We start from the raw sequence: 24,076 nt of genomic DNA on the forward strand, positions 1-24,076 counted from the left end.
AGGGTTTTATTGCTCTTTAGTAATGGTCATGTTTAGGAAAAGTCACGTAGAAGCATGTGATCAGTTTGGTCAGGTGATAGATATGTCTCTGATTGGCTAGTCTTGATCATTTACTAAAGCAGCAAGTATTCACAGCAAATCAGAACTTTGCAAATGTAGCAGCTGATCAAACAAATCACATGCTTCTGCATGAGTTCTCCTAGACATGACCATAACCACTGCTGTTTGTTCCTCATTAGAGAGATTTTCACTCACCTCCTGTACCTGGAAGCTTTGTGGATTTAATATGACTAGTAGTCCTTGGGATGGGAGATGAGGCACAGAAGTAAAAACTAGCTGAGCAGTCTTAATTTGCATACACACACTCAATGAGTGTTGCCAGAACCTAATCCCTAGGACATCATTGAGATGCATGAGTGGTATACAGACTTGTCCAACTGCTGCAGGGAGGAGGGACAATTGCATGATGGATGATAGAGCAGGTTCTGGTGGGTGAGGAACAGTGTGGTAGAGAGTAACTTGGGTGTCGATGTTGCTAAAGAACCAGCTTTGCAGATCTTGATACAATGTTGGGGGTCACCTGTACACATGCTAGAGCAGTGATGGCTAACCTTGGCACTTCAGCCGTGACAAAACTACAAATCCCATCATGCCTCTGCCTCCCCAAGTTATGCTTAGAGCTGTCACAGTATTGCAATGCCTCATGGGGCTTGTAGTTCCACCACAACTGGAGTGCCAAGGTTAGCCATCACTGTTGCTAGAGTCTCAGCTAAGTTGTCATCACTCTAGAAAACCTGACCAATGTATCACACATGTTCAGTTTTTCCCCAATTATGAAAAACTTTTTACAAACTATCCTATACCATTCAATTTTCTGAAAAATGGCTCTGAATTTCTTTCGACAGCAGATCAAAATAAAAATAATAATAATAATAATTAAATAACTACCCTAATAAAATAAATAAATAAATCACATTTATTGATCAAAACATTTAATTTTTCTATGCAATGTGAAAATACAAACATACCTCTTTGGATGGGTCCTCCTCTCCTAAAAAGAGTAAACAATGATAGATTATTTTTAGCTCTTCAATTTAGAAGCATGTATTTTTAATATAATACCATATATTATTATAAATAACACATACTGTACATTTACATAATTTAATGTCAGTATAGTTCTCACATATCTTATAATGGTGTTGTTACATTGCTTCAAAAGGTGCATATAAAATTGCATGTGTGCTCATTTCCAGGTACCATGATTTTGGCAGGGGCCACATACATGTGCTGCACAAATTCACCATTTTTGGTTACATCAGCATACGAAGAAGACCGCAGATGTGAGAGAATTGATGCCAGTTAGTGTCTGGAGATTCGTCAATACCCAAAATAGATATTTAAAATTCCTCTGACCAGCAGCAGTTAGTTCTGATTACCTCTGGATGCATCCAAGACTGTCCTGACCTTGTCTGTTCTACTAGTCCTTGTTACTAATCTTGTCCTGATTACCGGCTTCATTCTGTCTACTGCCTGTACCGACCTCTGCTTTGTCTGCCACCTGCCTCTACCTTCGCCTGTTTCTAATTTTACTTTTTCAGCTCCTTGTACTGACCTTAGCTTGTCTACTTTACTAGATGTCTGCACTCACAAGCTCTGCTCCAGCCGGTCTTCATACCCTTTCTACTGTGGACTCATCCGTCCTTTCTATACCTAATGGGATAAATTCAGGGACATCTTGCTTCAGCCGTCCCAGACTCCCAGCTACAGGAGCTGGCAACTATCAAAAAGGGTCTTCATGAGCGTGGGGGTTTCCCACTGCCCTACTTACCAACTCTTAAAGCCATTATCAATGGGGGAGGGGTGCCTTACAACTCTTGCAAAGCACCATGCCCACTGCTGGTGGGAATAGAAGCTTTCCACACATCCCTCTGGACTGGTGAAGTATTCATCAAAGTAAAGAGCTGGCATATCCACAGTAAATCTTTATTGGTTCCCAGTAAAAGCATTTGGCCAACGTTTTGGAGCCATGTAGTGCCCCTTTATCAAGGCAATATTTGCTCGGAGGAAAAAATCTGTCAGCTGCTGTAAATAAGTTTCTGTAAGCCTAAGGAAAGTGGGAGTCAGGCTCCTCTAAACACTTGTGTCCAGTGATGTGTACTCAGCGGGCAGCTGGATTTACTTTGGATGTGCCAGCTTTTTCTTCTATTGAATACTGCATAGAGGGCCTCATCCCTCTTTTCCACCTGTTGCACTCCCCCTAGAGACAACGGTTTGGATCCTTTAGTGTGTGCGCGACACACACTACGAATGTGGCCTGGTGAATTGCTAGGTAATAAGGTGTGAAGGAAAGTCTATGGTGCTACCTGATTTCACAAATTCAAAGTAAAAAGACTTGTCCCCCAACCTCATTGAAGTGTACTGGAGATTCCTCACAAATTTGTTCAAAATGTGTAAACATTACATTTAACTACATTGGTAATATCTTATCATCTGTAACTTGCTAGAAGACTTTGGGTTTATAGGACTCCTGCCCCGATCTCCTGCTTGACGCAGTGTGCCTTCTGTCCTGCTGGCTACAGTCTTTTCAGCCTGCTTGAGGAGCCTCTGGAAGGAGATCCATCTTCTTCAAGCTCTTTTTCTTAATGAAATTCAGGCCCATGGCTTTGCCGCTATTAATCAGCCAGGGCTTGTGGAGGGAAGGTGTGGCTTATGCAACCTTATTTGAATTTACTGCTGCAGCTGACATTACAACCTGCAAATCTATGCTGGAGCTCCACAGCTGGGTTTATAAGGATGTGCTCTAATCCTTGTAAAACACCCCTGAACATTGCTGATGGTCATAACAGGCTTGTGTATGTGTACGCCGCCGGTGAGGTGCCTGAGGTGCTAAGCTTGTACTGAGAATGTACTCCAATTTTATAGCCTGATGAAGTGGGATGTGCCTACGAAACGCGTTGCATCTATTTGGAGTATGTAAATAAATCGCTTTTGTTGAATTAAGCAACATTTTTTCTGTTTCTATTTTGGGGAGGTAAGTCCACCCCTAACCCCCCATTGTTCTCTTTTAAAACATTTGATCCTACTTTTATACTTTTGCCGCTTCTGTACAACTGTACAATAAATGTGTCCACCCATGGTGCAGGGGACTTGGTTGCCTTTTTTCCGATCTACAGAGAGCGACTTCTTAATCCTGAGTGGGGAAAGGTCTAATACTCCCCACCGGTCTTCAAAGTGGTTGCCTGATATGGTAACCCAGATTTGTGAGTATAACATTATACTTCTCCTTCTATATCCATAAGTTACAGTGCATACTGTACTATATTGGGCTCTCGGTGTTCCCCTCTCCTTATCAGGGAGAGGAGTAAATTGGGGTCCGGCGATCGCTAGAACTCTGAATTACCCTTACGTGCCCTGCGCAGTATAACATTACTGCGGCACCTAGTTTCACATAATAGTTGGTGATTAGAGCAGAGGCTGCTCATTGCCAGCTCCTAAATCTGGGGGAGGGTCTGGAATAGATTTTTTTCTCTTTGGCCAGGGAGGGGGGGGGGGGGGTGCCATGTTGTTTTTTAAGTGTAAGTACAAAATAAACGAACAGGTACAAGCAGCAAAAACTTGAAATTATATAACAAATGCAGTTAACACCTGCTGTTTGCAGGTCTTAACCCATTCGCGTTCCGTCGTTTTCACTTGAGAAATGTTCACCTCCCATTCATTAGCCTATAACTTTATCACAACTTATCACAATGAACTGATCTATATCTTGTTTTTTCTGCCACCAATTAGGCTTTCTTTGGGGGGTACATTTAGCTAAGAGCCACTTTAAAGTAAATGTATTTTAACAGGAAGAATAAGAAAAAACGGAAAAAATTCATTATTTCTCAGTTTTTAGCCATTATAGTTTTAAAATAATACATGCCTCCATAATTAAAACTCACGTATTGTATTTGCCCATATGTCCCGGTTATTACACCGTTAAAATTATGTCCCTATCACAATGTATGGAGACAATATTTTATTTGGAAATAAAGGTGCATTTTTTCCGTTTTGCATCTATCACTATTTACAAGTTTAAAATAAAAAAAAATATAGAAGTATTTCATCTTTACATTGATATTTAAAAAGTTTTTTTTATTGTAATGTTTTTTTTTTATATTAAACATTTTATTTGGTTAGTTTTGGGAGGGTGGGATGTAAACAAGTGATTTATAATGTAAATGTGTGTTTGAATTTTATTTTTTTTATTTTAGTTGTAGTTTTACTTTTTGGCCACAAGATGGCGGCCATGAGTTTGTTTACATGACGTCACTCTAAGCGTAACACACGCTTAGAGCGACGCATGGGGTACGTTACAGCCAGAAAAAGCGAAGCTTCCGAGAGAAGCTGTCGCTTTTTCAGCGGGGGAGAGGAATCAGTGATCGGGCACCATAGCCCTATTCACTGATTGCCTGGCTAACGAACCACGGGCCGGGAGCGCGCATACACGCACGCGATCGGCCGCGGGAGCGCGCATGCACGCACGCGATCGGCCGCGGGAGCGCGCGGGAGCGCGCGGTAGCGCTCATGGTTCCTGGACGTCGTTTCTACGTCCAGAAACCAAAATAGGTTAAGTTAGTCCATGACTCACACATGGGGCATTGCTGAAAAGCTATCATGAATCATTCAAATACTGAATGAGGTCATTTATACACAAGTTATGCATATGTATTAATTCACCTGCTTAATTGGACACTACATTAATGTAAAATCTTTAATCTTTCTCAAAATCTGTTAATTGTTTTAGAATCATGAGATTAAGTAAAGTAAGCAAATTACTAAAAAAAAAAAAAAAAAAAAAAAAAAAAGCTAAAACAGGTGTTAAAGGCATCAGAGAAGTTTATCAAATCAACCCCCAGGTGTGAACTAGTTTTTGCTGCTAAAATATTTGCAGGAGTTTTTCTCCCATAGTTTTATAATTGTAATGAAAATAAAAGAAAAACAAACCTTTGGAGTGCACAATGCAGCTTACTACACGGCTCTCCATCAGCAAAGGGATTAGGAGATGTAATTTAACTTCAATGTTTATGGAACATTGCAGATGCATTTGACTATCGTAGGAGACTTTCATGCAAATGTGACTAGCATAATTCAAATTAGAGCACCTGTAAATCTAATCACACCAGTCCTCAGAACAAAACAAAATACATCCAGTGCTGAGTAGCTCTCTGATTGTACCAGCTACTAGAGAGAAGCACAATTTAATGGACATTATTCCTGTGTTTTACCCCCTATTTCTTTGAACCGGCCACTGGTAATATAGATAACTAAATACTGAGAACTGTTCTGGACTCTTTTGCTTATTAAAGCAAACCTGAAGCAAAAATAAACTTATGAGATAATGAATTGTATGTGTAGTACAGCTAAGAAATAGAACATTAGTATCAAAGAAAAGAGTCTCATATTGTTTTCCAGTACAGGAAAAATTAAGAAACTTCAGTTGTTATCTATGCAATAGAGATTCTCTGACCTCTACCACCAAACTTGGGTTTTCTGAAGTACTTCCCATCAAAGAAACATAGATCCAATCAAAGAAAAAGTAAGAGACAGGTTGAGATAACCTTTTACCGCAGGGAAGTTCAAAGGGTCATTATTTCTGCTTTGTTTTATAGCTTAAAAGACAGAGTGTGGTTTGGAAACTGCAAATATGACAGAATGATGCAATGTTATAAAACAAAAAACTAAATAACTGAAAATAAAAATATGAGACTATTTTCTTTGCTACTAATGTTCTATTCCTCATCCGTACTACACATACAATTCATTATATCATAGGTTTTTTTTCGCTTCAGGTTTGCTTTAAATCGCCTCTGTGGGAAATATGGCAACCTTAATGCCAAAGACAACATATATATCACATTGTGCTAATGTAAGGAACTTACCTGTTTATGCTGAAAGTTGCACTGAGAGCCGGGGCTGAGACCTCTACTTTTTGGTCTCGGCGCTTGTTCCCCTTTGATGACGTGCAGGTTGAGACACAGGCCGCACTTCCTGAGACACAGTACGCCCTCCGCAAAGGCAAACAGTAGTCAGCTGACTGCGGTCAGCTGACAGCGCTGGGTCAGCTGACAGCGCTGGGTCAGCTGATATTTACAGCTGATACTTAGGCAGGGTACTGTTGTCTGATTGGATGTGCGGAGTGTGGCCAGCCACTGATTGGATGAGAGTTGTATTTAAACGTGCTGAGTGCTCCCAGTCATCGCCCATGATAGCATAGCTGTGGCTAGTTGCTGGGTGTGCACTTACTAATATTGTTAATATCTGGAATTGACCCTTGGTTTGTTTTTGACCATTCTTGTCTGCTGCCTGAACCGATCCTTGCTTGTTACCTGCATACTCTTGCCTGCTGCCTGGACTGACCTTGCTTGTTACCTGGACACTCTCGCTTGCTGCCTGGAGCAACCATTGCCTGTCACTGGATCTGCTGACTGCCTGTTACCATTGTGGGCCTCATCATCAAGGTACTATTACAGATTGACACTTGTGAACTCTTGAACTCTGTTGATACTTGCCTCAGTGGGGCTCTGGGGGGTAATTGTCCACTCTACTTCAGTCTGTATGCCTTGCACGTTAAGACCTGGGGGTAAGCGTAGTCAGGAGACAACTAAAGTGTCATGTTCACGCAGAGGCTTGTCTATAGGTGAAGACCGCGGGCCGGGCTCAGTGTCACGGCACTAGATTGGGGCATAGAGACTGATTGTGGACATAACCTTTCAAGCCTTATGGATATTAGGAGTAATATATGCAGCAAATAATTATATTTTACACAAAAATATGGACACAAATAGAACATTTCAATATACAGCTCTGACAGTCCCCAAATGATGTACTTATTCCTGATATCCATATTAAAGCCTCAGTTCTCAGTTCAGTCAAACTGTTTTAATATGCATGTAGTAGTTTTAATATGCGCTGCGTAATATGTTGGCGCTTTATAAATACAATAAATAAAAAAATAAATAATATTAATTTTAATTAATTAGATACTAAAACATTATGTGGAAGAATGTGGTTTCTGCAGAAGAAAATAAGCTACTGTATCTGCTACACCAATTGAGTGAATAATATAGATTCTTTCATTACAGTGGTGCTGTTTAAAGGGTGGGATACATTAGGCAGCAATCAAACAGTCCATTTTATAGGTGATGTGTTCAAAGCAAAAATAAATGAGCAAGCATATACAGTACATCTGAGTGACTCTGACGAGGCCCAGATTGGGATGGATAGATGACTAGATCAGAGCTTCTGAAAAATGGCAGGCCTTGTGTGGTGTTTGCAGTAAGATAGTGGTTAGTACCAGAGAGTGGAATAATAGCTCCCGTGACCCCTGCAACCACGGTGGGCTTACCCCATCTCTTTTCTCAGGGCCCCCATCATGCGCTGACTTGCTGAGTAACAAAGTGGAGCATGGTCCTTTCCCTGCTTCCGACAGCAGGTCAGGTGACATCCATGCTCCATTTCTTATGGCAGCCAGGTGGTACAGCCTTTGCGCTCCCAATACATGTCACGTGACTTGTAGAAACTGAAACCAAACAGAAGTATAAGATGTACTGTACAGCTGCACTGAAGAGAGGACTGTGGATCTGACCAGCCACTGGAATAGAATGAAATGTAATGTACTGTGCTCCGCTGCGCTACTATGCTTACATCTGGAGCACATAAAGGCTAACTAATAATGACATGGGGCTATGGGGACGTAGGGGACAAGGGGCACAAAGGCTACCTAATCATTTTCTCTGTGGGGGTCACAAAGGAAGCCTAACTCCTCATTTGTGACTGAACTGGGCAGCAGCAGCCTTATGTTGTATCCCCTCATGTTGATGTGGTGGGCCAGTATAAAAACAACTGAATTCTGGGAAATATTATAACCAACAAACAGACCTGACTCATAGGCCCATATACAACTAACTTTTTCTCCTGACTTTTCTCCTAGGAGATAAGTTTTCAACTCCTTTTTAATCACTTGACCTCCAAGGGTTTTTAAAAATAATGAAAATGTATTTCATTTTTCTATGGGAAGGTGTATAATAGGGTATTTGGATGTGGTTTTACGTTTTGGCCACAAGGTGGAGATACAGAGTTAGTGTGTTCTAAAAATAGAAACAGAGCCAAGTGTTTATTATTTGTTTATATTTATGTAAACACAGGAGTGTAGAAACTCGTACTGGTGGTGGTAAAGTGGTTAAACACCTTCTCAGCACTTTGCAATTGAAAAAGTAACAAAAAGTAGGTGAAAAAGTACTATAAAAATTATTTTGAGTATTTTTTCGCTTGCTGGTGGTTCATAAGGCATTTTATTGCCAAATTGTGAAAATACCACTTAGGAGAAAACTTAAGAGAAAACACGAATTGCATATGGGCCATAGGGTAGTGCACACTTACTCTTGTCATGCTCTATGATTCTCCAAATGTGGTAGCACCATTACAGGATCAAAGCATACAATATATATAAACTGCACTCAGGGGTGGTCTCCCTAGCAAAGGCGTAGATATTCCTAGCAGGCCAAAAGAGGTCAGAAGAGGAAGCACAGAAAAGGTTACTCAGGTCCCCTTCACATTATGGGCTTAATTCACTAAACCGTTACAATTGATATCACGGTCGCGCTAGCGTTTTGTGTGCGTTATACCGTGTGTAACATTTTTTGTGCGCAAATGCGAATTTTCGGAAAACTCGGCCATTTTCGCTTGAAAATTCGCGATTGCATACTTGAAAAATGTTACGCACGTTGTAACAGTATTATCAGTATTAACATATCAGTTATCACGGTTTAGTGAATTAAGCCCATTTAGTGCTTTTTACACAACCTGTTATGTGCAGTTTTAGTGTCTGCGTTATGCTATATCTACAGTTAATTTAATTAACAGTTACAGTAAAAGCTATGGGTAGAGCATTGCTATTTGTTAATTACATATGTAAAATGTGATGTGAAAAGTTTAAATGAGTCCCTACAGAAACAGATGTCTACCAATAGAACAGATATCAGAAAAAAGGTGACACGCACGCACGTACGCACGCACGCACGCACAAACACACACACGCACACCACACACACACACACACACACACACACACACACACACACACACACACACACACACACACACACACACACACACACACACACACACACACACACACACACACACACACACACACACACACACACACACACACACACACACACACACACACACACACACACACACACACACACACACACACACACACACACACAGTACATAGTAGCTTCCTGCCTAATTTCTCTGCACTGGAAACAGGTAAATATTCAGTGTAACCTTCAAGTCATGTGAAGAATTTGGCTATTAGAATATATGATAGCAAAGGTTAACAATGTAGTGGATGTGTATGTCTGATAAGATATCTGTGTTAAGTTAATGTCATGTTGATACTGTCTCCTTCAAATCTAGTTCTTTCTGCACCTGGTGACATACTGTACTTATGAATTGGGAGACTAGGCATAAGCTGCACAATGTTGTGTAATTTTTGTCAACTATGTAACAGTTCTGAAAAGTTACAAAAGTTAAAGTGAGCATGAGGTGAAAATATACAGATGAGATGAACAATTGTGTTCATACCTATCAACTTTTTAAGATAAAAAAAGATTAAAAAAAAACAAGCCACACCCCTAATCACGTCCCAGACACACGCCCTTTCTATCCTTGTTCATTTTCCGTCATTTTAATATTTCAAAATAAGAAATATATCAACTTACAGGACAGGAATACAGTTTAGAGTCAATTAAACACATTTTAATAGAAAAATACATATATTTACATAGATCTGTACATCAGTTCTGAAAGAGGGACAAATGAGGAAGAAAGAGGGACAGAGGTTCTGGGTTCTCAAAGGGGGATTGCCCCTCCAAAAGACGGACAGTTGGGAGCTATAATTGTTTCTATCTTCCTAGCTCTTAGATTAATTTTTTTTTTTGGATATCACATGGTTTTATTTCATGTTTTAACATTTACAAAGTAGATTTGTTTATTATAGTTTTATTGTCTCAGCTCAATGGCAGTCTACTAAGTGTTCAAGAGCTAAAATACATGAACTCAGGCCCGGTCCGCCCATGATGCCAAGTGAGGCGACTTCCTCAGGCGGAAGAAGTCTGGGGGCAGCACCAGGCAGAAATAGGAAGTGAAGAGAGTGCCTGGCGATCCTATACTGAGGGCAACTGTACCTAGCTACCAACAGTATAACTGGCTACCTACCTATGCTGAGGGTATTTTTGGAGGGGCTCACACAGCTATAACGTGCGGTGCAAATTGTCGGGTGTTGTGCGCCTATTCCAATGCGGGGGGAGGGGGGGGCGCATCCTCACAAGTTTGCCACAGGCAGCAAAAAGTCAAGGACCAGCTCTGCATGAACTATTGACTTTTTTAAATATATTCCCTGCTTTCAGAAGCTCTGGTCTGCAGGAAAATGTTTTATGGCTGTAATTCCTTATCAGTGAGGGTTAAGGTAGCCATACACTGGTCGATTTGCCATCAGATTCGACCAACAGATAGATCCCTCTCTGATCGAATCTGATCAGAGAGGGATCGTATGGCTACCTTTACTGCAAACAGATTGTGAACCGATTTCAGCCTGAAACCGTTCACAATCTGTTGTGGTGGTGGTGGTGCTGCTGCCGCCGCCCACCCCCCCCCACCGCATACATTACCAGCTCCGCCGGCGCGAGTCCTCCCGGTCACCGCTGCTCTGTCTCCGCTCTGGTCTCCAGGTCCGGCTTGCTTTGCTTCTTCCTGCCCGGCAGGAAGTTTAAACAGTAGAGCACCCTCTACTGTTTAAACTTCTTTCCGGGCAGGAGGAACTGAAGCATGCCGGAGACCAGCGCGGACACGGAGCAGAGGTGACTGGGGGTAGTTGCGCCGGCGGAGCAGGTAATGTATGCGGCTCTATTGCGTCAGTCGTCGGGCAATCGAACGCCGCTAGCGACGTGCTCCCTACCCGCGGGCGATCGACGGTAATTTTCCGCATGGAGCGATCGACGGGATCGGACGAAATGGATCGAAATTCGGCTTGTAGCGCGAACGTTTGGCAGCAGATTCGATCCCAGTGATCGAATCTGCTGTCGAAACGGCGGCAAATCGGGCCAGTGTATGGCCACCTTTACTCTTTAATCCGATAAGGTTCAGACAAGACAGAAACCGTCACTTGCACATCTGAAGTTTAACTCTTTTAGGCACAAAGATAAAAAAGAAACACAGCCAAGTTATTTGTGTGCTTGGAACTGTATAAACATATTTATCTCATCATGTCACATGTCACCTCCAGTACACTTAAAACTTTATTTTATTCAGCTCTATGTATTGCAAGGGTTAACTATATTAGCTTGCTAACATGTGAGAAAGTAAGATGTGTATATAAAACACAAACAAACTACTAGGAGAGGGGAGCAATACTGAACTGATTACAGGTGTGTAAGTTCAGGGACACAAATATGAAAGAAAGCAGCATCAATAGAAATTCAGCCACACCATACAATTCTAAATAATCAGTTGATCTTTTATTATATTCATTTAAATGACAAAAGCATATAATTAAAATAGTTAAAAAACAGGTTACCTCAACTCAACCTTTCTACTGGATAATGAACTGCTGATATGAACAATTGATTAAGGGCAAAGTTACAAACTGCATTTTAAATTGATGAATCAGAAAAAACAAACAAAACAGTGATAAGGTGAAGTTGCAAAACTTGAAAAAAAGTGTTAATGACCAAAATTAGAGTACGGCTGCCGAGGTTCTGATGAAGCTGTCATGTGACCGCGATACATGTCAGACAATAGCCTCCAAATTGTGCTGAGTTAATGACCAAAATTACTGCCGCTGAGTACTCACTTTGCCGTAATGTTAGTCTGCTGAAGAGATCTGTATTTGAATACCGTTTGCATTGTAGCACTGCACTTTATTTTGTTCATCTGCCTCGTACTGCCAGTATTTGTACCAGTCACTGTTTAGCAATACCCTGTCCATCCTCTACCTCAGTCCTTATTTACTTTACACACAAGTCTTATTGCTTACAGCACAAAGGTTCAGTGTTGCATATGAATGAATATTCATAGGTTGTCTACATATGAAATTTGTAACTTTTTTTTCGTCTTACATTTTTTCTCCAATTCTCTTTTGCTCCCCGACAGCAGCAGTACTTTATGTTTAGTTGTTTATGCAGTATGATTGCACTTTTTTGCAACTTGTCATAGATCTTATAGCTTGCAGTACTGTGGTTACATTTCACTACCTATTCCCTGCACCTGCAAGCAGCAGTACTTTATTTTTTATTTCAATTATATATATTTTTTGATTAATCAATTTAAAATGCAGCTTGTAACTTTGGCCCTAATCAATTCTTCATATCAGCAGTTCATTATCCTGTAGAGGGGTTGAGTTGAGGTCACCTGTTTTTTTTAACAATTGTAATTATGAGTATGCTTTTGTAATTTAAATGAGCATAATAAAAGATGAACTGATAATTTAGAGCTGTGTGGTGCGGCTCATATTCTCAGGATACTGGTTACTTTCAGATTTGTGCATAAGACACATCATGTTTTCCAGAAAATAAGACAGGTCATATATTAATTATTGCTGCAAAAGATGCACTAGGGCTTCTTTTCAGGTGGTGTCTATTTTTCCATGAGCAACAATCTACATTTTATCTTGAAAAAAAGCTACACTTATTGAAACATAGTTATGTCATTACAATCTGTCATTAGTTAGAGTCATTACAAGAGTTATTGTTATAACTCTCCAAACCCTGAATTCCATCATTATTTTTTTACATTGGGGAAGGGGGAGGGGGGGGAGGTCTTATGTTCGAGGTAGGTCTTATTTTCTGGGAGGCAAGGTACTACAGCATTCTTTACAGAGATTGTGATATGGAATTCTTCCAGTTTGCTAATAGTCAGTGGATTTTATCAGGTGTGGAGAATAAGTAACAAATTCTGTGCTGCTCATTTAACCATGAGAGTAAAGTTTTGCTTAAATTAAGTGTCTAATATTACATATAAATTAATACAGTTGTGTAATTAATACATTCATTTTTAAGCTATTAAGCTAACAGACAAACTTTTACAGCCACTACTGACAGAGAATGAGTTCACGTGTACCTGACATAACATGTGACATGATGAGATAAACAAAGGTACATGTAGTACTAGCCCTAAGAAATTGTCTGAAGTATCTATTTTCCAGTACAGCAAGTGTTAAAAAAACTAGGGTTGTTATTTATGTAAATGAGCACATCCCCAGCTGAGTCAGTAGTATGGCTATTGTCTTGTTTGTACTGCACTGCTTGCAGCCTTCTATCCTATTTGAAGAGACTCTGAAGTACTGTAGGTCAATTGTTTTTGAGTGCTTCCACTAAATTAATAGCTTGCTAGCAGTTTCATTTCTTTATAGACTTGGGCTACCATGCAGCGGGGAGACTCGATCAAGCAAGTCTAGAAACAGTGGTGGCAAGGTATTATTTGAACGGAAGAACATGGACCTCTTCCACAGACTTCATATGCAAATTTAAAAACTATAAGCAACATAGGGAGAGGCCTTCTGTCCACGCCCAGATTTACATCACAGGAGCCTATAGGCACAAATGTTCTGGCACCCAAGACTTCGCCCTCCTCGAATCCACAACCTCCCACCGAAACACACTACAAATGTGCTGGCTGACCCAGCTGTTACCTCTTTCCTACTTTCCCTACCCCACGTAGGTAGCCACAGGTGTCCCTGTGGACCCTGCATAGGGAAGGAGGCACTCTGGGACAGAAGTGAGCCGCCTCTCCATCATTCATCAGGCGCCTGTAGGCATGCGCCTACAGTGCCTAATGGAAAATTTGGCCCTGCTTGTGTCAATAAGACAGGAGCCATGCTGCAGAAAAGGCTGCTGAGGAAGATGGACTCCTGAAAAAGAACCCTGAATACTTCAGAATACAGTATTACAAGCCCCTGTATTTTTTATTGATTTTTAATTTTTACATGCTGGGAAAATGTGTATAGGCTTTCAGGAGCATATCTAGCTGTTCCTAATTCAGCAGTTTGGATTGTAACATAAACCCTCGCTCTTATTCTAGAGCATCCAACCAGGAAAGGATCTCTAGAAATGTAACAGTGGGTATGTGCAATTTGCAAAGAAAGTGGAATTTTACGTGTTCCAAATTCATGTTACTTGCAACTATGACTGTTTGGAGTATTAAAAGCTTCCATGCACTCATGTCTCTTCTTGAACAACTGGAAAAATTCCCAGTTTTTTTTTGTATGAACGTCACACAGAGGAAAGCTTGGCTGTGATGTTTAGTAAAATCCATAAAAAATACCAGAGGCGACATGTGACATGGGGGTTGATTCACTAAAGGAAATATCGCGAGTAATCTCCTGTCACTCGGGTTATTTCCACAGAGTACTTTAAATGTAATGCACTGCACGCTACGTGTGCTATAAGCCACGTAGTGTGCGCATACACAGAAGCGCATACTATGCTGCTGGTAGTGCAGCATAGCGAACGCTATTACCTTAAGCCTCCTTCCTGCAAATAAGGAGCGCTCCTCTCCTCCCGCCCCTTCGTGTCCAATTACTATAAAGGACGTGATCCCCACACTCTGATTGGCACATTAGGCTGCCTGTCACTTGACAAGCAGCCTATTTGGTATAGTGTAGCGTAGCGTGCAGTGCATTACATTTAAAGCACGCTGTGGAAATAGCACAAGTAACAGGAGACCATTCGCGCTATTTCCTTTAGTAAATCAACCCAATGATGAGATAAACGTGTATGTACAGTACAAAACATTAATAACCAGGCTGTCTTGCTTGTTTTATTTTGCTGCCTGAAAGAGTTAATTTCTAGGCATGTAAGTGAAAGCTTCTGTCTTGTAGGTACCTTGTCCGGAATATAGTAAACATCACTGATGAGCAAATTAAAGCAATTCCAGTTTTCCTGGCAGAATACAATTTCTGAGGACAGGGAGAGATAAAATACATGAACTACTGATCTTTTTCTAACTCTGGGACACTTAATAAGCTGCCACTGATTAGACAGTAAAACATTCAACCTACTATTTAAATGTTTAAATATAAAATAAAACCGTGAGATCTAAAAAAAAGGTCATTTTTAGGAGTAGGAGGATACATACTGTATAATGGTTTATCTCTTTTATTTTCACCTTGGGTTCACTTTAACCTCCTTGCCGGTTATCCCGCGTACTACACGCACTTTGCTAGCTGCGTGTAGTACGCAATCGCCGCCGCTACCCGCCGATTCGCCGCTACCCGCCGCGCTGAGCCGCCCCAGACCCCTGCAAAGCCTGGCCAATCAGTGCCAGGCAGCGTTGAGGGGCGGATCGGGATTCCCTGTGACGTCCTGACGTCCATGACGTCGGTGACGTCATCCCGCCCTGTCGCCATGGTGACCGGGGAAGCCCTGCAGGAAATTCCGTTCTGAACGGGATTTCCTGCTTACTCTGAACGCCGAAGGCGATCGGAGTGGGTGAGGGGATGCCGCCGCTCAGCGGCTATCATGTAGCGAGCCCTGGGCTCGCTACATGATTTAAAAAAAAAAAAAAACAACGTTCTGCGCTGTCTCCTTGCCGGCGTTAATTAGACCGGCAAGGAGGTTAAGACTAGGTTCACAGAGGGCAGTTACATAACGCACACATTATAATGAGTGTGAACTGCAATGGAGACTGGACATAGGCTTTAGTACAAAGCCTGCATGCAGCGAGTTAGAATAACACGATCAGTTACAGCGCAGTACTGTGAACAGCCACATAGAACTGTATGGGCAGTGAATTGACACTAAGCACTGTGAACTTAGCCTGAAAAATGCACATTTCACAGAAGGATTTTTTCCCCTCCACTACAGTTTATATACCATTTAAAATTGTATTCCAAAGCTCTGTTTTTTGAATGACTTTTAAAGCTGCACAGATTTCTCCCAGTGCACATATCATTCAGTGGTAAGCTTGGATATGAGAAATGAACAGATCTTCTCAGAGCAGTTGTATTAGATGTTGACCCATATTTGTACTGGTATGGTGAGTGCCAGGCATTGGCGCCTCAGTCAATGTTTCATGATAGACCTTAACTGTCCTCTAATTTGTCGTGTTTGAAAAGCTGTCAGTAATAATGTTTCATAAGCAAAATGTAAATGTTAATACAGAAAATGTCAAGTATAAAGAGCGATTGTTGAAAGGCTCGTCTTAGAAAAGAAAGGCTGTGAAGGTTCTAAGCAGGATGTAGCAGCTGACAAGGGAGCCACGGATAACACACCCTTCCCTTTTCTGGCTTAAAGTGGGAGCAAGTCAATATATTCTGTTTGCCAAGACAACACGAAGCTTATGAAAATTGTATATTTGAAGTGAAGGTTTATTCTGACTTCAGATTATGACTTTATAGTTTCTAGTATTGGTACAGTGTTAGCAGACACAACAAGCTTATGTCTTGTATGAGGATATTGGCAGGCTCTCCCCACTGCGTAGCAAGCAGGAGACACAGGAACACCCTCAGGACATGAATTAGAGGCAGGTGCTAAGAAGCTGGACTTCCGCTGACGCACAGGACATGTGTTTACCACTGCTGTTTGGTTATTGGTCAGTGCTGCTTTCATTGTAGCCAATCCAAAATCCAGTAGCACACCATTATTAGCGATTGTTCTTACTCTAGCCTGAAAATGATGCACTCTATTGCGAAATGAATCCATATAATCAGATCTTGTTTTCAACCTACAATGTGAAATTCAATCTTTTGGGGGAATCTTGCATATGCTATGGCAGCAGCAAAACCAAGGTGCTCAAATACCTATTGAGGATATTCATTATTAAAGCGGACCCAAACCAAACATTTTTTTTTATTAAAAAGATTTACTTGCACCACTCTGACACATACAAAGATAAATAAACACTCCTTCAAACCTATGATCATTTCCGTGCATGCTTTTCACCCTTTTCTTTTCATAACTAGGGTTATACTGGGGGCAGCCATTAGCAATTCCTCCATTGCCGGACACCATCTACTCCATCAGTTTGCCGGATTTTGTCCCGGCAATTTGAAAGGAAGGGAGGGGTTCCTCCAATAAATGTAAAATATTTTATATTTGTCATCATGCAGCTGAAAAAAGGCTGCTATTTATTATTATAATTTAGAAAATAGATTTTATTTTTGAAATCTTGTTTTTTTAATTTGGGTCCACTTTAATGCAAATCTCTCTAAAACGCTCTTAAATAGACTACTCCTTTTCAAAACGCTTTATTTCCAGTCGGGTATACACAGCAGTGCAAAGGCAGTGGCAGCCACTTGACTTAACACACCCACTCCTTCCATACCAGTCTACCAATAGCGCTCCACATGACCCAACGCACCCTCCCCTTCCACACCAGTCTACCAATAGCAGACCAATGATGCCACAAACTTCTGGGAAACCAGGCAGGACCAGATGCACAGTGTAGACTACATGCAGCCGCCCACAAATCTGCACCTTGAGGACTGATTTCACAACCCAGAAGCTGGTTTGTTTTGGTGTTGCTTTCCACGCTGCCAGAGGGGGACGGGGTAAGTGATGATGACCACCTATTTAAATTGCCACTTTTGGTCTTGTACGTGTTTGTGCCCCTAAAGAAGCAGGTTTAGCCTGCGAAACAGCTGTCAGGCAGAAAGAGAGAAGTATGGAGTCTACCATATTTATTTACTTCCTTTTAAACAATGGCAGTTGTCTGGTGGTCCTGGTGATCCTCTACCTCCAATACTTAAAACACTGACCCAAGTTGGGTAGGCGGACTAGGTGCTTGGAAGAACAAAGAGAAATCGAGAGCCCAATATGGTGTAGTATTGTTAAGTTGGTTGTGGTTTAAAGCAAAAAAATCTTAGATATACTCACAAACATGGGTTACCCATAGGCAACCACTTCAAGTGCAGTTGGGGAGTATTAGAACCTGACCCCACTCAGGTTTTTAAGATGTCGCTCTCTGTAGATAAGAAACGGGGTAGCACCCCTCCACCGAGGGTGGAATAAAGATTTCAGCAAAGCTTGGTGTACAGAGGCGCCAGAGTAGAATAAAAACATTTAAAAAATGTCTAAAAGAGGGGGATGTTCAGGTGGACTTACCTCCCTCAAAAATATAAAACTCAATTGAGTCAAAATATATCAATACAAATTTTTTTTATTTAACTCCATTTAATGCAACTGTGAGTGAGGCGCTCACTTCTGCATTTAGACCCATTGAGTTATACTCCTGTTTGCCTGATGAAGTGGGACCACACCTGCGAAACGCGTTGCACTAAGTGGAGTTAAATAAAACAAATTTGTCCTGATACATTGTGACTCAATTGAGTTTTATATTTTTGAGGGAGGTAAGTCCACCTGAACATCCCCCTCTTTTAGACGGTTTTTAAACGTTTTTATACTACTCTGGCGCCTCTGTACACCAAGCTTTGCTGAAAAGGTGGACTAGGTGGTCTGACTAAAATCCAACCACAATGGTCATTCAGTCAACAGAATTGCTGCCACTCAGTACTCCTCAGTGCAGTACAAAGTATGCGGCCTTCAACTCTCCACTCTAGAGTTCACATTTACTGCAATACCCAATTGTGCGTTTGCTTTAAAAACTGCCCAAAACTGATTGAAAGTTAATTGAGCAGTCAAGATGGGAATGAATAAACCACTGCCACATTTGATTAAAAGGATCTGTTGAAAAAAAAAATCTATGTATGGTCATTTTAGCAGTAACATTAGCCTCTGAATTATAGGGATCTGAAATGGCCATACATATTGTTTTTCTTACAACAAAGTTATCCACCTAATGGTGCTCATAGACGTTACAATAAAAATGTTCATCCGTTTATTTGACCAAAACGATCAAATCAAATATCTAACGGACTAATCGAGCGAAACTATCTAATTGGAAAAAAAAGAAAAAAATGTACCATGTATGGGCACCATTACTGTGATCTCCTCTCATTTCCCTAACCTAAATCTTTTGTTCAATCTTGACCCTTTCCCTGACAAAACCTCAATATAACTCCAACCTTTCTCCTGTCTAAAGTTACCCATTTAAACAATCGCTAAAACAAGCCTATCCCTTTGCTGAAACCTACCATTCTAGCTAGAAAACCTTATTTTTTAGTCTTGGGAGATGGGGAGGGCTGGGCTAACTACAGTGGGGGTAAGTATCGCTCCAACCAGTCTGCATTTTTCCATGAAAACCTGCTCATTTAAATAACGTGGATGTAAATGTTTATTCTAAGTTTACAATAATATTTGTCTTATCCATATAGATCAGTCTGCCAGGGGTGTCTGGTGAAGCCAAAAACAGTGCAAAAGGGTGACTCATTTTGTGCCTTTACTTCTGAAGCTGAATGCATTGTAATAGTGCTCCTATAGCTACGACATAATTGTCTAGGCTTGGCTCGGAAATTATAGAGAAAATCAGCAGGTATTGTCCACATATGTGGCCATGATTCATTGCAAGATTCCCCAAGGACAAATAGGAGTTACTTTAATTTGCACACACACTGTGGAGCGCAGTCTGCTATTAATGTGCCCTGCAATACAAAAATATATCTCTTAAAGCATGGCTCATGTCAGATAAAGCACACATTGTGCGCTGCTTACATAAGATACATCCAGTGCATTCATTGCTCTCTGCAGGTCTACCAAGCTCCCTCTGGTAATAAATTACATCACTCAAAGCATTAAACATCCACTTTCTGATTCATACCCAGATTCCAAGGCAGAGCTTTATCCAGAGATTCCGCATAGACTTCAATTCCAATCTCGTTCTCAATGTGAACTAATTGTCTGCAAAAATAAAACATACAAGAGAAGTAAGGAGGGCAATCTTTGGAAACAAGTCATTTAATTTGTTTACGCTGCTGAGTGATGTACTTTGATTTAGTCATTAAGTGCTCTGTCAGGCTGAAAAGCTCTTTGTCTGACCATATTCAGTGTGTTGACTCAACTGTGGCCATGATGTCTCTGAATATTGCTGTGTTCACTGGTCAGACAGGACGGCCACACATCACACATTGCTCTCTGTTGTGTCAGCCCTGGGGTGGCAGAAGATGAGAACCACTCACAGGCTTTTAGGCGACATTCATGTGCTACAAATGATCATTCAGCTTTAAATACCTAACAACACAAAACATTTACTTAGCTGCTGTTAAAGAACACTTCCGATATCAGAGCTGTGGACAGACGTGTAGAAATGGGAAGGCAGGAGCATAGCAATAGTCCTAGCAGACACTGATGCTGTTTCAGGGCCCTGGAACAAGGGGGACCCAGCTGGACGATATGTGTTAGCTACCCTTTTACTTTCTACCACCCTTTACATTTCTGTGTCCATGTGATGTATGCCCTGTACATTGCATATGCATTGCAACGTTCAGGGCCGGAGCTGACATTAAGGCATAGGATCCCTGACTGCTGCCAAGACCCCGGCACCACTGGTGGTGGTCTCCCCAGGGTCTTTGCTGCATTGTAACTCACCCGTTGCAGTGCGCTGCTCCATCTGTGCTTTGTCTTCATTAGAGATGGCCCGAACCTTCGATTTTAGGTTCGCAAACCTCCGCAAACGTTTGCGAACTTGCGAACTTTTGCGAACCGCAACAGACTTCAATGGGGAGGCGAACTTTGAAAACTAGAAACATTTATGCTGGCCACAAAAGTGATGGAAAAGATGTTTCAAGGGGTCTAACATCTGAGTTTTTGCATGGATGAGTGGGATAGACGCCAAAAGTCCCGGGGAAAAATCTGGATTTGACACAAAGTAGCGTTTTAAGGGCAGAAATCACATTGCATGTTAAATTGGAGGCCTAAAGTGCTTTAAAACATCTTGCATATGTATACATCAATCAGGGAGTGTAATTAGAGTACTGCTTCACACTGACACACCAAACTCACTACGTAATGCACCACAAATTTGGTCTGTCCACAATGAAGCAACGACCTTATTATCTTGGGTGTGCCCCCCCCCTCCCGAGACACTCATATAGCTGGCGGTCATTGCTTCATTGTGATACGCAAGCCCCTTCACCGCGGCAAGGTATTGATCATGAAGGGGAATTGGCACATGTACATGCCTTTTGTTTTGTTGTTGCAGCTGCAGTGCAGCCAGAAAAATTAGGCAGGCATGAACACGCACCAGAAAAATTATTATAGCGGCCACCTGGAGTCCTGGACTCTGTTGGTGGTGGTGGTGAAGGCAGTCAAGCGGCCTGCAGGCAGAGATGCTGTGTGGGGGCCAACTTAGTCTTGGGGCAGGCAGTCACACGGCGTGCAGGCAAGCAGATGGCATTGCTCTCATCTGAGGCAGACACACCAAACATTTTCCACACCACTGAGCCCTGGGATGATGGCACTTTGGTGATGGCTGCCGACGGAGTGTTAAGTGGGGTGCCAGAATCAGAGCAGGAGGAGGAAGATATGTCACGCTTCCGTGTGGAAGCGAGGAAGATGAGGTGTTCTGTGTTAAATAGTCAACTAAGTCCTGACAATATTGGGGGTTGATGGTACGTGCCTTCTTCTGAACACTGTACTTTGGTCGAGGGCCACACGAAATCACGACAGCGCGACCTCTAACAGACCTTCCAGGTGGCCTGCCTTTGGCTCTGCCTCTTGTTTTGTCCATATTGGGGGGGATGAAATGAAAGGTATGCACTGACTTGGCTAATACAATGTACGGTCACACAGGTGCAGTGAATAGGTACAGTGGAGGAAATAATTATTTGACCCCTCACTGATTTTGTAAGTTTGTCCAATGACAAAGAAATGAAAAGTCTCAGAACAGTATCATTTCAATGGTAGGTTTATTTTAACAGTGGCAGATAGCACATCAAAAAGGAAAAATCGAAAAAATAACCTTAAATAAAAGATAGCAACTGATTTGCATTTCATTGAGGGAAATAAGTTTTTGAACCCTCTAACAATAAAAGACTTAATACTTAGTGGAAAAACCCTTGTTTGCAAGCACAGAGGTCAAACGTTTCTTGTAATTGATGACCAAGTTTGCACACATTTTAGGAGGAATGTTGGTCCACTCCTCTTTGCAGATCATCTCTAAATCCCTAAGGTTTCGAGGCTGTCTGTGCAACTCTGAGCTTGAGCTCCCTCCATAGGTTTTCTATTGGATTAAGGTCCGGAGACTGACTAGGCCACTCCATGACCTTAATTTGCTTCTTCTTGAGCCACTCCTTTGTTGCCTTTGCTGTATGTTTTGGGTCATTGTCGTGCTGAAACACCCATCAACGACCCATTTTCAGTTTCCTGGCAGAGGGAAGGAGGTTGTCGTTCAGGATTTCACGATACATGGCTCCGTCCATTTTCCCGTTAATGCGATTAAGTTGTCCTGTGCCCTTAGCAGAAAAACACCCCCAAAGCAAAATGTTTCCACCCCCATGCTTGACGGTGGGGACGGTGTTTTGGGGTTCATAGGCAGCATTTTTCTTCCTCCAAACACAGTGAGTTGAGTTAATGCCAAAGAGCTCTATTTTGGTCTCATCAGACCACAGCACCTTCTCCCAGTCACTCACAGAATCATTCAGGTGTTCATTGGCAAACTTCAGACGGGCCTGCACATGTGCCTTCTTGAGCAGGGGGACCTTGCGAGCCCTGCAGGATTTTAATCCATTGCGGTGTAATGTGTTTCCAATGGTTTTCTTGGTGACTGTGGTCCCTGCTAATTTGAGGTCATTCACTAACTCCTCCCGTGTAGTTCTAGGATGCTTTTTCACCTTTCTCAGAACCATTGACACCCCACGAGGTGAGATCTTGCGTGGAGCCCCAGAGCGAGGTCGATTGATGGTCATTTGTGCTCCTTCCATTTTCGAACAATCGCACCAACAGTTATCACCTTCTCTCCCAGCTTCTTGCTAATGGTTTTGTAGCCCATTCCAGCCTTGTGCAGGTCTACAATTTTGTCTCTGACATCCTTGGACAGCTCTTTGGTCTTTCCCATGTTGGAGAGTTTGGAGTCTGCTTGATTGATTGATTCTGTGGACAGGTGTCTTTTATACAGGTGACTAGTTAAGACAGGTGTCCTTAATGAGGGTGACTAATTGAGTAGAAGTGTCTAACCACTCTGTGGGAGCCAGAACTCTTAATGGTTGGTAGGGGTTCAAAAACTTATTACCCTCAATGAAATGCAAATCAGTTGCTATCTTTTATTTAACCTATTTTGGTTCCTGGACGTAGTTTCTACGTCCAGGAACCATGCGCGCTACCGCGCGCCCCCGCGGCCGATCGTGCGCGTGCACGCGCACTCCCGGCCGCGGATTCGGTAGCCAAGGAATCAATGTATCGGGCTATGGAGCCCGATCATTGATTCCTCTCCCCTGCTGAAAAAGCGACAGCTTCTCTCGGAAGCTGAGCTTTTTCTGGCCGTCTCCTTCCCGATGCGTCACTCTAAGCGCGTGCTACGTTTAGAGTGACGTCATGTAAACAAACTCATGGCCGCCATCTTGTGGCCAAAAAGTAATACTACACCTGAAAAAAACAAACAAAAAGAATTAACACACATTTACATTATAAATCTATTGTTTACCTCCCACCCTCCCAAAAGTACCCAAATAAAATGTTTAGTATAAAAAAAAAAAACCATTACAATAAAAAAAATGTAAATATTTACCTAAGGGTCTAAATTTTTTAAATATCAATGTAAAGATGAAATATTTCTATATTTTTTTTTATTTTAAACTTGTAAATAGTCATAGATGCAAAATGGAAAAAATGCATCTTTATTTCCAAATAAAATATTGTCGCCATACATTGTGATAGGGACATAATTTTAACGGTGTAATAACCGGGACATATGGACAAATACAATACGTGAGTTTTAATTATGGAGGCATGTATTATTTTAAAACTATAATGGCTGCAAACTGAGAAATAATGAATTTTTCCATTTTTTTCTTATTCTTCCTGTTAAAATGCATTTACAGTAAAGTGGCTCTTAGCAAAATGTACCCCCCAAAGAAAGCCTAATTGGTGGCGGAAAAAACAAGATATAGATCAGTGCATTGTGATAAGTAGTGATAAAG

General features: G+C 41.6%; 1 protein-coding gene and 1 long non-coding RNA gene across 7 annotated transcripts in view; one reads left to right on the top strand and one right to left on the bottom strand.

Moving 5' to 3' along the window:
* WDPCP (WD repeat containing planar cell polarity effector) overlaps nt 1-24,076 on the bottom strand; it is a 541,772-nt gene that overhangs the window by 108,072 nt on the left and 409,624 nt on the right. For 5 of the 6 annotated variants that reach the window (XM_068232349.1, XM_068232350.1, XM_068232351.1 and 2 more), the window contains 2 exons: nt 19,762-19,841; nt 1,029-1,051 (listed from right to left, as the gene is read on the bottom strand). In XM_068232349.1, coding sequence (XP_068088450.1) covers nt 1,029-1,051; nt 19,762-19,841 — 103 coding nt within the window. The remainder of the gene's footprint in view (nt 1-1,028; nt 1,052-19,761; nt 19,842-24,076) is intronic. The other variant, XM_068232353.1, reaches the window with a different exon arrangement.
* The window catches only part of LOC137504231 (uncharacterized), a 90,924-nt gene that overhangs the window by 63,229 nt on the left and 3,619 nt on the right, over nt 1-24,076 (top strand). The window lies entirely within an intron of this gene.

This window comes from Hyperolius riggenbachi, chromosome 4 (assembly GCF_040937935.1).
Source record: "Hyperolius riggenbachi isolate aHypRig1 chromosome 4, aHypRig1.pri, whole genome shotgun sequence".
NCBI classification, from domain to species: Eukaryota; Metazoa; Chordata; class Amphibia; order Anura; family Hyperoliidae; genus Hyperolius; species Hyperolius riggenbachi.